Source organism: Tasmannia lanceolata, unplaced genomic scaffold, assembly GCF_043159265.1.
Source record: "Tasmannia lanceolata isolate RefF3 unplaced genomic scaffold, GAP_Taslan_0.1 ptg000023l, whole genome shotgun sequence".
In the NCBI taxonomy this organism is placed as follows: Eukaryota; Viridiplantae; Streptophyta; class Magnoliopsida; order Canellales; family Winteraceae; genus Tasmannia; species Tasmannia lanceolata.
Genome location: NW_027518700.1, coordinates 4164765 through 4180287, shown reverse-complemented (window position 1 = coordinate 4180287; position 15523 = coordinate 4164765). Strand labels below are relative to the sequence as shown.

General features: G+C 38.6%; 1 protein-coding gene across 1 annotated transcript; it reads left to right on the top strand.

The window, feature by feature from the left end:
* The first annotated feature begins 1218 nt into the window (after positions 1-1218).
* LOC143856078 (protein TPR3-like) lies at positions 1219-15089 on the top strand. The gene is made up of 26 exons (XM_077366127.1): positions 1219-1355; positions 1752-1857; positions 1956-2135; positions 3038-3151; positions 3259-3417; positions 3725-3893; positions 3981-4104; positions 4270-4385; positions 4533-4698; positions 4839-4948; positions 5075-5144; positions 5249-5322; positions 5418-5513; positions 5605-5700; positions 5847-5974; positions 6075-6309; positions 6409-6573; positions 7290-7439; positions 12192-12302; positions 12689-12868; positions 12954-13082; positions 13193-13288; positions 13783-13971; positions 14062-14228; positions 14449-14724; positions 14870-15089. The coding sequence occupies exons 2-25, from the start codon at positions 1778-1780 to the stop codon at positions 14657-14659; spliced, it is 3315 nt and encodes a 1104-aa protein (XP_077222242.1). The 5' UTR covers positions 1219-1355; positions 1752-1777; the 3' UTR covers positions 14660-14724; positions 14870-15089.
* Positions 15090-15523: the final 434 nt, after the last annotated feature.

Here is a 15523-nt window from a genome sequence, read left to right as displayed (position 1 = left end):
ATGGGCCCCATTTAATGCCTTTTCATATGGGAAATGTTATCAGCACTACTATATTTTGATGAGGGCACTCCTCACTTTATTAAAAGTACGGTATGGACCGCACCATAGGATGATCCAAACTGTTCATTAGATGGACCACACCCTAAATAGGTTGTGGCCCAAAAATCACTTCCATAGGTTGACCCTAACCCTCCGATCTGAATGTTAGAGGGTTGATCAGAACCCACTATAGATCGGAGGGTTCGGATCAAACTATGGAAGTGATTTTTGGGGCACAACCTATTTAGGCTGTGGTCCATCTAATGGACAGTTTGGAAGTGGGTTCTAATCAACCATCTAACATTCAGATCGGAGGGTTAGGATCAACCTATGGAAGTGATTTTTGGGGCACAACCTATTTAGGCTGTGGTCCATCTAATGGACGGTTTGGATCATCCTATGGTGCGGTTCATGCCGTGCTTTTAATGAAGTGAGGAGTGCCCTCATCAAAATACGGCAGTGCAGATAACATTTCCCTTTCATATTTGCCTATTTTTTGAACATATGAGAATCGATTAAATTAATTGATTTTCCAATTCTGTACGGTCTCATTAATTAAATAAAAATAGATGTCGGGATACGAACGAACCTCTCAATTTATCGTCAGCGAATCACGAGAATTTGAATTTATCGTCAAATCTCCGAGACTCATTGCGAGTCAGTTACGGCAATCAAATCGCAGATCACGTAGAGAAGGATATATCCGGTAATTCAATAGATGAATAGAACTAAAACAGTAAATTTCTTGGGATATTTTGTCGTTTCTTGGGGGTAATTCGGTAAATGAAACATACTAAAACTGTAAATTTTCTGAGATATTTTGTCGCATCTCGTGGAATCCGGAGTTCCCATAACTCAAATAGCAGTTTTTTAATATATCTGTCTCCCCTTTTTTTCCCAGTCCACCCCTTTGTTGTCTAAAAAAGACAGTCAGTCATAAATACACCAGAGTGGGGTGGCCTAGAGAAGAAAAAGGAGCGAATGTATTACTTAAATTACTTTCCAATAAAAAAGAAGGACAGCTGTCTTATCGATATTCAGCGTGGGTAAACCCCGGGACCACCAATGCACTTATCACTGACATCTTATATACTGATAAGCAGATCAACTTATCACCGAAATAGACAGTTTACTTATCTTCTGCTCCCTGTAGAATCTTCCTATAAATACCCTCTTTCTGCAACCGATGACGATATAATTTTTTTTTCTCACAGAAAGAGAGAAAAGTGTTCGTCTTTTTCTTCTCTTCTTCTTTCTCTCTCTTCTCGTTGATCGATCTACGATTTGGTTTTGATTTTTCTCTGGCCTTCTTCAAGGTAAAATCTCTCTCTCTCTCTCTGGTAGAATCTTGCCTTTAAAGCTTTGCTTTTTTCTTTTTCTAGACCTTCTTTTTCATTTTCCTTTTTCCGAATCTCTGATTTCTCTGCTTTAAAGTTGCTTTTACTTGTTCGATCGTTTAAAACCCTAACTCTGCAACTCCTTCATGCGATTTCACCTTCCGTGGCCTCGATTTTCCCATTTTCAACGGTTTAGGGAAAAAACAGGGGTTTTCGCGTGTTTCTACCGATGAAAGTTGAATCTTTTCGTTAGATGCGGTTTTTTTTTCCCTTTTTGAGGAGATTCTTCAGTCTGATTTTTTGAAATAGGCCTCTTTTATGTTTTCTGGAGAAGATCTGAGTTTTTTTTTCTACTGATTTTTTATTGTCTTAAAGGGTTTGGAGAGTAGGACAAGGAGGGCATGTCTTCTCTCAGTAGAGAGCTTGTGTTCTTGATTTTACAGTTTCTCGATGAGGAGAAGTTCAAGGAGACCGTTCACAAGTACGTTTAGTTTGTTTTCTCATTTGATATGTTTTTATTTTCAATTTTGCTTTTAATTTGTTTTTCTCATTTGATATTCATTTTTCTGGTTTGGTTAGGCTGGAGCAGGAATCTGGCTTCTTCTTCAATGTGAAGCATTTCGAGGACGAAGTGCACAATGGAAATTGGGATGAAGTTGAGAGATACCTTTCTGGGTTTACTAAAGTGGATGACAACCGATACTCTATGAAGATCTTCTTTGAAATACGCAAGCAGAAGTACCTTGAGGCATTGGATAAGTAAGCTTTGTTTCCTTAGTTTTCCTCTTTTCTTACCTTTCTGTTGAATATTGCTATGGTCATGAGTGGAGATCTGGCTAGGTATGGGACTAGGTGGGATCCAGGCTGGCATGGGATTGGTTTAAAGGACCTAGCCTAAAGCGTTTGATCGGCTCTATCAATTATGAAGCTTTTGGTATATTGGTTAGATGCCTAACATTTGTTATCAGAGCAGCTAACAGGTCTCGTGTTGCAGCCACCACATCTCGTGTTTAAGTCACGAAGGGGGATGATTTAGCCGACACTCTGAATTTATTGCTGACATACGTGTCAGTCACCTGTGTCGACATTCCTTTAGACACTTTTAAATGTACTGTTAGAAGTGGCGGTAACTTTATATATATGTAAGTGTATGAGTGTGCCACTATTTCTTGATTTTTAGGGGTTGCCATGTCAGATATCTCGTATCCGTGTCAAAACTCTGCACACAAATCTATGTCCACAAATCATGATTATATCTACTTTATTTTTTAGCCGTGTCCCCGTTTCTAAATTTTGGGAGTTTGCCGTGTCCGACACTCCGTGTCCATGTCGACACGCATCACTCATGTCCATGTCCACAGATCATAGTGGAGGGGGTGACTTGTGGACAGGGGCTACCTAAAAAAAAGGCCAGAGTGAAAGTTGTCACAGAGTGGGCCGCCGTGGGTGCCAAATGTGGAAGTGTGGTTGAATGTTACGGTCTTGAGTGGGGCCTGCCTAGGTATGGGACTAGGTGGGACCCAGCCTGGTATGGGACAAGTTTAAAGGGCCGAGCCTAACGTGGTATTCAATCAGCTCTGGAGCTTTTGGCGTATTGGTTAGGTACCTAACAAATATTTGCTCCCCTTTATTAGATCTGACTTTGGTCCAAATTTTTATAGGCATGACCGTGCAAAGGCTGTAGAGATCCTTGTAAAGGATTTGAAAGTTTTTGCATCATTTAATGAAGAACTATTCAAGGAGATAACACAACTTTTGACGTTAGAGAATTTCAGGTATGCCTTTGGTAGTATTCCTTGTTTTCTTGTTTTAGCACATAGGCGATGGCTGTGCCTTGCATGAAAATTAATGAAAATTAATGAAAAAAAAATGCATTGCTTAGGGAGAATGAACAACTTTCCAAGTATGGAGATACGAAGTCTGCGAGAACAATAATGTTGATTGAGCTCAAGAAGCTGATCGAAGCAAATCCTCTCTTCCGTGACAAACTGCAGTTTCCTAACCTCAAGAGTTCGAGACTACGGACTCTCATTAATCAAAGGTAATTGCAAGTTCGTGTTAATTTAAGATATTGGTCTTGGTGATAATTGACATTGTTTGCATGCTATTATGTTCTCTCATTGTCTGCGATGCTCGTTGCTAGTAGTCCTGCTAAATGCTATGCTTCATAGAATGGGGAAGAAGTGATTAAGGGCAGGGTGTCAATTTGTTGTTTACATCTGACCTAGTTTGAGCAAGCAATCTCCCCTTGCTTTCTTAACATTTGGTTTCTATTACTTTCCAAGCTGTTACAATGCAATGCTATAGAGCTATAAAGGGATAACTGATGTCATTACATAATTTGGCAGCTTAAATTGGCAGCATCAGCTTTGCAAAAACCCAAGGCCTAATCCAGACATAAAAACCCTTTTTGTTGACCATACTTGTGGACAATCAAATGTCCCTTCACCTGCGAACAATCCGCTGCTCGGATCCATACCCAAAGCTGGAGGTTTTCCTCAATTGGGTGCACATGGGGTAAGAAAGCTAATTTAATTTGACATGGAATCTGTGTTGTTTCAGCCTTTCTCTATATCCAACTGAATGGTTTAATTCTATCTTCAGCCCTTTCAACCTGCACCTGCACAAATTTCAACCCCCCTAGCTGGTTGGATGTCAAATCCATCCACTATAAACCATCCCGCACTTTCTGGAGGAGCTATTGGACTCGGTGCTCCTACAAATCCAGGTAGCTTAATTTATTTGATTATACTTGTTTTATAACTTTGAATTTCACTTGTTTAATGATGCAAACATACCATTTAAAAAAAAATGATGCAAATGGATATTCAGACAGATGAATAGAGTGTGGTTATTTTGTTAGCTCTTCAATGTTTCAAATTCTTTGTGGCAGCTACAATTTTGAAGCATCCTAGGACTCCACCAACCAATAATCCTGCTTTAGATTATCCATCAGCAGATTCTGATCATGCATCTAAAAGATCAAGGCCCATTGGGATTTCCGATGAGGTATAGTAGATTGCCTCTCACAATGCCCAGCTTCACTGTTCTACTTTTGGGTTCTGGATCTGTAACTTTTCTAGTAGTAGGGTTTTTTAAAAGAAAATATGTATGTCTTGTTACCTCTTTCCATTAACCTTTTTGGACTTTGCGTAGGTAAATCTCCATGTAAATATAATGCCAGTAACCTACCCCGGCCAGAACCATTATCCGAGCTTGTACGTACCAGATGACTTGCCCAAGACTGTTGCTCGGTCACTGAATCAAGGCTCATCTCCCACGAGCATGGATTTTCACCCTGTTCAGCAGACTGTACTTCTTGGTCAGTTTTTTCAAGCCAATGCTTTTTTTATGTCAACTTTCTGTTTCAACCATGATCTACCCAACACAGTACTGATATTCTTTCTTGCCTTTTTGAGATGAGATTCAACTTACAATTATCTTATGATTGTGATGCTTCAGTTGGTACAAACGTGGGGGACATAGGATTGTGGGATGTTGGTTCTAGGGAAAGACTAGTTCTAAAAAATTTCAAGGTTTGGGATCTTGGAGCATGCTCGATGCCCTTCCAGGTATGGTCATTTGCTATTACATGATAATTTGAAGAATGAACCCCATCTTTCTTTGTGCTGAAGTGTTGTAGAATATCTTATATTACCGTAAAATGTGATATTTGAACTTGTTTAAATGGAGACCAGGCCGCTCTAGCTAAGGATCCTGGTGTATCTGTTAACCGTATAATGTGGAGCCCTGATGGCTCTTTATTCGGTAAGCTTATGAAAATAGGAATGCTTCCACCTTGATCCCAGGTTTCCTATATTAGATGTTGTTGAAATAAAATGACCTTTCCTATTTGATGTTTTCTTCTCTAGGAGTTGCATATTCGAGGCACATTGTGCAAATATATTCTTACCAAGGTGGTGATAACATTCAGCAGCACTTGGAGGTATATTTAGTTCTGATCTGTATTTGGTTTGTCCCTCCTTGAACTACTGGTTTCTTCTTGTTAGTTTGATTCAGACATTGTTTGCACTTTTCTAGATCGATGCTCATGTTGGTGGTGTCAATGATCTTGCTTTCTCTCACCCTATTAAGCAACTATGTGTCATAACCTGCGGAGATGACAAGACCATTAAGGTTGGATTTTCATGAATGACAATTGATTAATAGATCGAACTATGGCAGAGAGAATCGGAATTTCATTACTAAAATATTTTAGTCATTTTAGGTGTGGGATGCATCTACTGGTGCTAAACAGTATACTTTTGAAGGCCATGAGGCTCCTGTTTATTCTGTCTGTCCACATTACAAGGAAAACATTCAGGTAGCTTTTTAATCTGATGCCCTTTCCATGAAGATTTTTAAATATAATATGAAGAATTTCAGATATTTGCTGAATTCTTGTAGCTGTAGTTCATGACAGCTTGTGACTGTAACTGCTCCTAATTAATTCATGCTTTTATTTTTTAGTTCATCTTTTCAACAGCATTAGATGGAAAGATAAAGGCATGGTTGTATGACAACTTGGGATCTAGAGTTGATTATGATGCTCCAGGTCACTCGTGCACTACAATGGCTTATAGTGCCGATGGTTTGAGGTTGGTTTTCTCGACCAGTTGTTTTTGTTCTTGATAAATCGAGCTCTTCCTGGAGTTCATATTTCTCAAAGCAACAAATTTTTCTTTAAACTCTTTACAGGCTCTTCTCATGTGGGACAAGTAAAGATGGAGAATCACACATTGTTGAATGGAATGAAAGTGAAGGGGCTGTGAAAAGGACCTACCAAGGATTCCGAAAACACTCTTCGGGGGTTGTGCAATTTGATACCACGAGGAACCGTTTTTTGGCTGTTGGTGACGAATTTTTAATTAAGTTTTGGGATATGGATCAAGTCAACCTTTTGACAACTAGTGATGCCGATGGTGGCCTACCAGTAAGTCTTTGAGAATCTCTTTACTTAAGTTGTGATCAAGCATTTGAAGTAAAATAAGTGTGACCTAAGTTGGACATCTTTCCCTTTTTCAATTTTTAGGCAAGTCCGCGTATCCGCTTTAACAAGGAAGGGACATTGTTAGCTGTTTCTGCGAATGATAATGGCATAAAAATATTGACAAATGCTGATGGGCTTCGGATGCTGCACACATTTGAAAATCGATCTTTTGATGCTTCTAGGGTTGTATCTGAGCATGCAGTGAAGGTAGGCCTATATGTTCTTTTTTATTATGGCTGACCTCAGATGAAAAATGATTTAACCTAATGCACATGTTATATCACGAGAATGCATTAAGCTCATGCCATGTGTCGGTGTTGCGACTAGTGCTGTACTTACGGACAAGGGTGCCTTTGTAGTGGCTGTAAGTGGAATGGTTTGTGAGGTTCTTGTATTCTTTTAGGATCTATTTGGAGGCAGGGGAATTTTTTTCTTTGATTTTTTTCCTGGAAAGTCCAGCACAGAGATGTCACAGAGGATAAAAAATTAATCTTGGTAATCCATTCAATGTTTTTTTTTGGAAAAATAAAAAAATTCATGAATTTCTCCCTATTTTCTAGGAAATTTTCAACCCTACTAGACCCTGGAATATTTTTCCATGGATTTTTTCCACAATTTAAGTTTCACTAGATCCAAACGGCCCCTTCGCTGTTTAACTTAGTTTCTATTTTTAGAATTGTAAATGCAAGCCAATTATGGTTCTTTTCCCATTATTCATTATCATTGAAGCCCTTTGCCATATTGGTGATGATGATAAATGTATAGCATTGAGGCCCAGGGCTAATCCTCATGCTTATCTGTAATGTGGAAAAAATATTAGTCATCGCAATTTTTAATTTTTCAGCTATAAAGATCTGTCATATTTTTTTTTTCTTCGTAATACAAACCATTTTTGCACTAACTTACATAATCAATTTTGCTAGAATGGTGAAGCCAGAAGTTTGGGGGATGTAAAACCTTCTAGATTAATGGATGAATCCATTGACAAATCAAAGATCTGGAAGCTCACTGAAATTAATGAATCAGCACAATGTCGATCCCTGAGGCTTCCTGAGAACTTGAGAACAAGCAAGGTAAGGTTTTTTTCTGAAATGATACCTTCTTTGTAAAGTGGCAGTATTTCCATAGAAAAGATACTGTTGAAGTATTTTAACAGACAAATTTCCTTGTGTTTTCTTGTCATTCCTACACTTAATCTGGTCTTTTTCTTGCATGGCATTTACAATGTAAATGTATCTTTTGTATTAATTTCTCCAGTTCTTCCTGTGGCTTGTAAACTGTAAACTACAATTTAGTCTGCACATCTCATATACTGTTTGTTGTTGTACCATCAACTGTTTTAGGATGCTCGTACAATTTACCTATATATATATATATATATATATATACTTGTGGTACTTTTCTTGGATATCTCTGTTGTTTGTTGTTGTGTGTGTGTGTGTGGGGGGGGGGGGGGGGGGTGGTAATGTTTTAGTGACTCATTCCAAGTTGATGAATGCTCTTGGGTAGGCAACCGTTAAATGATTTTTTCCTTCAGCTATAAGAAACCGTTTGACTCATAAATCTTACTAAGGCTTGCCTCATGAATCTTACTACAGTAGGCTTGCATTTTTAAATCTCAATTAAACCTGCTTCTCTGGGTGTCAAAAAGTTAGAAAATAAAAACGGATTTGGAGGGAGCATGCAGGAATTGAGTAAAAGAAAATATGAGAGTGGAAGTTTCTACCAAAGATAATGTACCAGCTTTTCTGATGACAAAATGTGGTGAATTGTGTCTAGTTTATCAAAAGGGGGCATGAGCATTATTTGATATTTCAGTGTAGAGATGGGGGCCAGTTTGTATATCAAGTCATTATATGGATTCTAAAGATGTGGGAATGAACCTTGCTTGAGAAGGGAGATGTGATATACAAACTGCTTTTTTCTTCCTTGAAGAATTTAAGGATTTCCCACTAATCTCAGATAATTTTCATTAACATAGAAATGTGCTTAAATAAGCACTTACAATAAGCATTACAAGATAAAGAATAGATGAAGATAATCCTATTATCCTAATCTAAATTGATTCCCTTATCTATTCGAACTACCTCTCGTCTCATCCAATACATGGTCAGATCTGACCAGATCTTATTAGATCTGATCTACTCTAACATGCCCCCTCAAACGTACGTGGATTGAAAAATGTGAAGCGCAAGACTGAATATTGATAAACTGCTGCTGAAGATGTCGACTGATTTCTGGTGCTGATGTTGTTGAAGATGATATTTTCTATTTGTTGCAAGATTATGTTGCTTGGAAGATGTGCCTTTAAAGGTTTGATGGGACTCTAGCTGTCATGGGCGAGTTCTCATGGATCGATTTTAGAGATCGATTTCCAAGGATGGATCAATTTTAGATATCAATCTTTAAAGAAATGGGCCACACTGGACCAAGCTTCAAAGGGCAAATCATCACGGTTGGCTTTGATGCCAATCCTAATGAAATTTGAGAGAGGGATGAATCGACCGAGTAGAGGTGCTATTTTAGGCACGCACCTCAATTGAAATGGATCGATGAAGAAAATAGAAATTGAAAGAAAGAGCGACACTTAGCTGCTAGGATGGTGAAGATAAATGTCAGCAACCTTAGGAAAATCACCACTAATAATACGGCTACCTCTTTTTTTCTTTTTGGTGTCACTAACAAATTTGAGAGTGGAAATATTGCTAATGACAAGAGAGAACGTGTGCATAGCAAATTTAAGGGCAAGCATTTCACATAAGAAAAAGGAAAAGGGTGCATGTAGTAAAATGAAGGGGCTCAAGCCAATAAGAAAGAGTGCAAATGGATAGTGGGTGCTGTTATCAACTGGAGAGGAGAGTTTATGAAAGACAAGGGAGAGAGTCTAGAGAAATTAGAATGGAAAGGAAGTGCCATCGTCAATCAGTGAATAGGCAAGACAAAGCCATTGGGGCCTTTTACTGTTTCCAAAGAAAAAAAATGAATAAAAAGGGGAACTTCTCCACCAAGCAACTTTTCTTTACCATGTCTTTTTGTACTTCTCACTAGGCACATCACTAGATCATTGAATTTCTAGCCTCCTCATCCTATTCAATGTAATCTCCTTCCCTCTCTTACCTCTTCTAGATGTAGCTTCTTTTGCTGTTTTGGTTCTTGATCAATGAACCACAAGAGAAAGACCGTGATGGGAAACGGCTTGCGGGAAGAAGAATCATGCCGGTCTAAATCACTGCCGTCAACGTTGTCTTCTGTTCCCATGAAAATGTTTTCGGGAAGGAGATTGAGGTCTTGGGTTCCCTCATCCGATGCTACCATTGCTTTCTCCGATGAGTTTGTATCGCATCTTTGAGATGGTCATAAGGGAAGACAGAGGTTCTATTTTCGTTCTTTTTTCTTTTCTTTTTTTCTTTTTGGAATGCAACAGAAATAAAACCTACCTTACGATGGTGTGAGGGGCTACGGCTAACGATGCAGATGCAATTTGGATGGTGGGTTATTGGGATCTATGATTGTCGGGCAGACGGCTAGATTGGCCGTCCGCCGGAGGACGAGCTCCGAAAGTTGTGATCAGCTCAAGGTCGGATCGACCTACTCTGATACCATGAAGAATTTAAGGATTTCCCACTAATCCCATATAATTTTCATCAACATAAATCTGCTTAAAAAAGCACTTACAGATAAGCATCACAAGATAAAGATAAGATGAAGATAATACTATTCTAATCCTAATCTAAACTGATTATCTTTTCTAACCACCTCTCTTCTCATCCAATACATGGTCAGATCTAATCAGATCTGATCTACTCTAACATCCCTTTTCAGAATCCAGTTTACCATCTTTCGTCATGGGTAGTTGGCCATCCATATTCTATTTGGGGGAGTGGAAAAAAAAGATACGAATCTTGCATCAATCGAAGTTCTGATGGATGTAATGAAGGAATCTGAGCTATAGTGGATTAGGATTTCCAACGTGGCAAGTGATTGAGCATCAAATTGTATGTAGTTCATTAGGAGCAACTCAACACAATGAGATTTGTCTGCTCCTGTCCTCGGTATCAAGTATCAACTATGGATAGATGGTTGCATCCTTGGCTATAATTTGGCTTAAAGTTAAAACACAGTGCCGGATCACCATGAGTATTCCACAACAATTTTCTCGAGATGACCATCTCCCCCTTGTTGTTTTGCTGCCTTTGGCCATCTCGGTCAAGAATTTTTGTTGCTTTCTTTTTTTAGTGAAGTGATCCATCATTAAAAAAAAAATGGAGATGGGGAATGTCACTATAAATTTGAATCATCCCCACCATATCTATGGTACATGTGTATGTTTTTACCGTGTGTATGGTGATCAAACTGATGATGTGGGGACCACCACATCAACAAGTCATAGCCTAAAAATGAAATGATTGGATGATTCTAAGTTCTAACCGTCTGATCAATATGATTTTTCCCTCTTCAAAATTAATTTTTTGGTGAACTTTCTTTCATCTTCCATTGTCAGGCCACTAATTGGAGGACTAACAACATAGTCAGACTATTATGATTTTTTTGGGGTGGACACTCGGATCAATAGTTCTGATCATTGTTCACATATTCGACAGTTGACTGGTGGGGATGGTCAAGTTGACGAGTCCTTGTATCACTCATTTTGCAAGATAAAGGGCATAATGAATGCTAAATGCTATTGTTCTCATTTTCACTTTGCTTTGGACTTTTGAGTTACCTCCTTTGAAACCTCCAATTCTCATATGGTTGCTAGTTCTTTCTTACCTTCCGCATCACTCCATTAACATAAAAATAAAAAGAACATTATAATTTTTCCAGTTTAAGAGCATCACATGTATTGTGAGATAGAAAACCGTGAGAAGGGCCATATTGGTATTACTTGTGACTATTCTAGAGACTTTGATTTAGTGTTTAAAAACGCGGATGCGACGTGGAACGTGGCCAAGAAAAATCCTTGTCGACTCGGCGCGGATGCGGCCAAGAACGCGGCTGAGTACTCCGGTTGATGTGGTCGTAACTCGGGAGAGTCAAAGGAGTTTCTATTGAATCTGTAGGGCAAAATGTGGAATGCGAATGCGGTGCAACGTGGACGCGGCCAAGGTGAAAGGGAGTCGACTCGGAGGAGTCAACGCAGATGCGGCGGTGTTTTAAAACACTGCTTTGACTTGTGAGTAATAAAGAAAATCCAAAGGAAGAAACTCAGGAAATATGGGATGCAGTAATGTTCAATGGATGTTTTGCAAGATATTATGAGAACTTTCAGGCATGAAATGTTTTCTTGAATAGGATATACTTATAGGTTGCTTGAAGGAGATTGCAGATTTTAGGACTTGCTGAGTAGATAAAGGACTGGATATGCTCATAGTTTTAAAACTCCCTCGTGTCATCATGGAGTCCCTGGAGTCGACTCCTTTTCCCTTGGCCATGTTCCGTGTTTTGCCACCCCATTCCGTGCTTTGTCAGTTTGTCCTACAGAGTCGGTAAAACCTCCTTTGACTCTCCTGAGTTATGACCTTGTCAACCAGGTATCAACCACTTTCTTGGCCACGTCCGCGGCAAGTCAACAAGGATTTTTCTTAGCCGCATTTTGACCCGAATCCACATTTTTAAACATTGGAAATGCTGCAAGAACATCCTTATGATAAACTCTTTAAAAAACAAACCTTTTAATGTCTTCGTACCTTTCCTTTGATAAATTTTGAGTCTACAAAGACTCTTCACACATAGAACTTTCCTTTGATAAATTTTTTATTTCAAGTTTTTCAACACTCCAAAACAAGGCTTTCGTTCTTAGCTGCTTATTTGGTTACTTACTGCAGATATCAAGGTTGATTTATACCAACTCAGGCGTTGCCATTTTGGCATTAGCATCAAATGCGATTCATCTGCTTTGGAAATGGCAACGAAATGACCGTAATCTAAGTGGCAAGGTAAAAGAATAGCAAAATGATCTGCCCATGGTTTTAAATTTCGGTTTCGGGTACCATTTCGGTCTTGACCGAAACTGAAATTTTGGCCGATATCCCAAAAATTGGGCCGGAACCCGGTAATTAAAAAATTTATTTAAATATTTATCAAATTTCAGCCTAAATTTTGGAATATATCCATATTTAAAAAAAAATCAATTTCATGAAATTTCGGCCGAAATGTCTGAAATTCCGAAATTTGGTAAAACCTGGAATTTCAGGTTTCACCAAATTTCAAATTTCGGTTTTGGTCAAAATTTAAAACCATGGCTCCACCCACTAACTGTTTTGTATTTCTTATGTTCGTACATGCATTTTGATAGTTTTATCATAGATGCTTCATTTTGTAGGCAACAGCCACTGTTCCCCCCATATTATGGCAGCCACCAAGTGGCATATTGATGACCAATGATATAACCGACACAAACTCCGAAGATGGTGTTCCTTGCTTTGCTTTGTCTAAAAATGATTCCTATGTCATGTCAGCATCGGGAGGAAAAATTTCCCTCTTCAACATGCAGACATTTAAGGTGATCTATGAAAAAGTCTTAGCTGTTATGGTGTACCATGTATTCACAATTTTGACTGGAGCTGGTTCCCATTTGATAATTACAGACAATGACGACATTCATGGCTCCACCACCTGCAGCAACATTTCTTGCCTTCCACCCCCAAGACAATAATATAATTGCTATAGGCATGGATGACTCTACAATCCATATATATAACGTCCGTGTTGATGAGGTATGTACTACTAATGGATAATACTACTAATGGATAACCTATATGTCCCATTGATGCCTAAAGCCGCAGCATCAAAAAGGTATTGAAATTGAAACTTTGCATTCATTCAGGTTAAAAGCAAGCTTAGAGGCCACTCAAAAAGAATCACCGGTCTTGCCTTCTCTCATGTATTAAATGTGCTGGTGTCATCCGGGGCAGATGCTCAGGTTAGTATTTAGCCTCTTCTAGGCATGATCTATGTCCCAAATATCTTTCTCATGAATTTCTCGACAAGGGAAATCTCGGGTTAATTTTTTTTTATATTTTTTGGGGTTTATATCGGGGAAAAACAATAAAATAGAAATATATAAATTTTAAGAAAAAATATAAAATAAAATTATCGTAAAAATATCGGGATAATATCGGGATAATATCGTGATGTTTTATGATAAAATGAAAATATCGCTGTATTTTAAAAATCTCGGGATTTTTCATTTTATCATAATGTCGCGATAAAAACACGATATTTTGAAAACATAAGAGATATTTGTGACATAGGGCATGATATATCGAACCATGCTTTCTTTTTTTTGAAATGGATCGAACCATGCTTTCTTTTTTCGCTTGCTGTCTCCTATTCTCTTTCCATTGGCTTTCTGTAATTAGAATTTCCACTTTCATCATTTATGATTTAGATAATTTGTCATGTTTCTTGCTGTAGCTTTGTGTGTGGGGAACTGATGGATGGGAGAAGCAGAAGAGCCGATTTTTGCAGGTTCCATCTGGGCGAACGGCAACAACACTTTCAGAGACACGGGTCCAATTTCACCAGGATCAGATACACTTCCTGGCTGTACATGAAACTCAAATTGCGATATATGAAACCACAAAACTAGAATGTGTGAAGCAGGTATATTGTCATATAAGACGGGCAAATACTTTGGAAAATGATACAATGTCCTTTCAGCCTTTTGATTGTTATTATTTCCTGTCTTTATAGTGGGTTCCACGTGAATCTTCTGCTCCAATCTCTCATGCTACATTCTCATGCGACAGCCAGTTAATATATGCTGGCTTTCTGGATGCAACTGTGTGCGTATTTAATGCTTTAAACCTCAGATTACGATGTCGGATTAATCCAACAGCTTATCTTCCAGCTAATGTCAGGTATTGCCATTGCTTCAGAAAGGAAAGCTATACACAAACTGTTTGGATAGGCTAAACTTTGATGATGGCACCCCTAGCCGTCCTTGTCCCTTTCTCCATCAATACAAACTTCTTTTTTTTTGAAAGTTTTTACTGTTTTCTAAACTTCAAAAGTAGCCGTTAAAAATAGATTTCACTCTATTTGCATCTGTGCTGATTTCTAATTTTCCAATGACTTCAGCTCAACTGTGTATCCACTTGTAATTGCTGCTCATCCATCTGAACCAAATCAGTTAGCTCTAGGGCTAACAGATGGTGGGGTACATGTCTTAGAACCACTAGAAGGTGAAGGAAAATGGGGTGTGCCCCCACCTGCCGAGAACGGGTCCACTACCAGCATTTCTGCAGCACCCGCGGTTGGAGCCTCCTGTTCAGATCAACCCCAGAGGTGATAAAAAATGCTGCGAGCACAAATCGTTAGCATTTTCCAACTTGGTCCTTCATCATTTGAACACAGGTATATTTCGTGACCTGAATTTTGTTTCATAATTTAGCACTTTTGCTTGCTGTTGTTTGATCACTTTTATGTTATAAATCGCTTGTTCAACATAGAGGTTTCTAGTCCTTAAATACAACATTGATTCCTTCTTTCTTCCATGCAGTGGGCAGATTTGGAATATGTGGTTCAATTCTATGGTTGCTGATGTAGAGATATAACGTAGGGCTTACTTACATGTAGGAAGGTATAGATATGCCCTTAAGGCCTCCATACTTTAACAATTATGTTTTTATGTGGTAATTATGCTGGTTAGCTCGTATGCTAATTTGTTATGAAGTTTCTCTTCTTTTGCATATAAATATGAAGGAAAAAAACTTTCAAAATGGACTTCATTCCAAAGATAATCAAGACTATGGTGGATAATGACAAAAATTTCTTTCTTTCTGGGTTAAATTTTCAAATAAATTACATATCGAGGTCAAAATGGAGCAAGGGCATTTTGGCTGTAAAAAGAAAAAGAACAGCCTTTTTGTCCTCTTCTCTACAACAGCAAGACCCAATAGATAAATAGTTTGATCACTGAACAAGTAGGCCCCACTTGCACTTCTACCCACCCAAGCATCCATGGTATAAGAGTCCACTAACAAATAGGGCAAGAAATCATTAAATCAACACGGAGGAGACAAGCATTCGATTTGCCTAGAACTTGCCTCGGAGGATAGTGGCAAGTAGTGTTTGGTTGTCAATCTTGTAGCGTAGTGGTAGGGGGTGTTACGGTGTCATTACCAATATAGAGAGGAGTAGGGGCGGAGACAGG

Bases quoted from the DNA above. Each gene is read 5' to 3' on its own strand.
- LOC143856078 (XM_077366127.1), top strand. From the start codon at position 1,778: ATGTCTTCTCTCAGTAGAGAGCTTGTGTTCTTGATTTTACAGTTTCTC. The intron at 3,418-3,724 runs GTAATTGCAAGT...ATAATTTGGCAG, and splicing joins CGGACTCTCATTAATCAAAG to CTTAAATTGGCAGCATCAGC. The intron at 7,440-12,191 runs GTAAGGTTTTTT...TACTTACTGCAG, and splicing joins AGAACTTGAGAACAAGCAAG to ATATCAAGGTTGATTTATAC.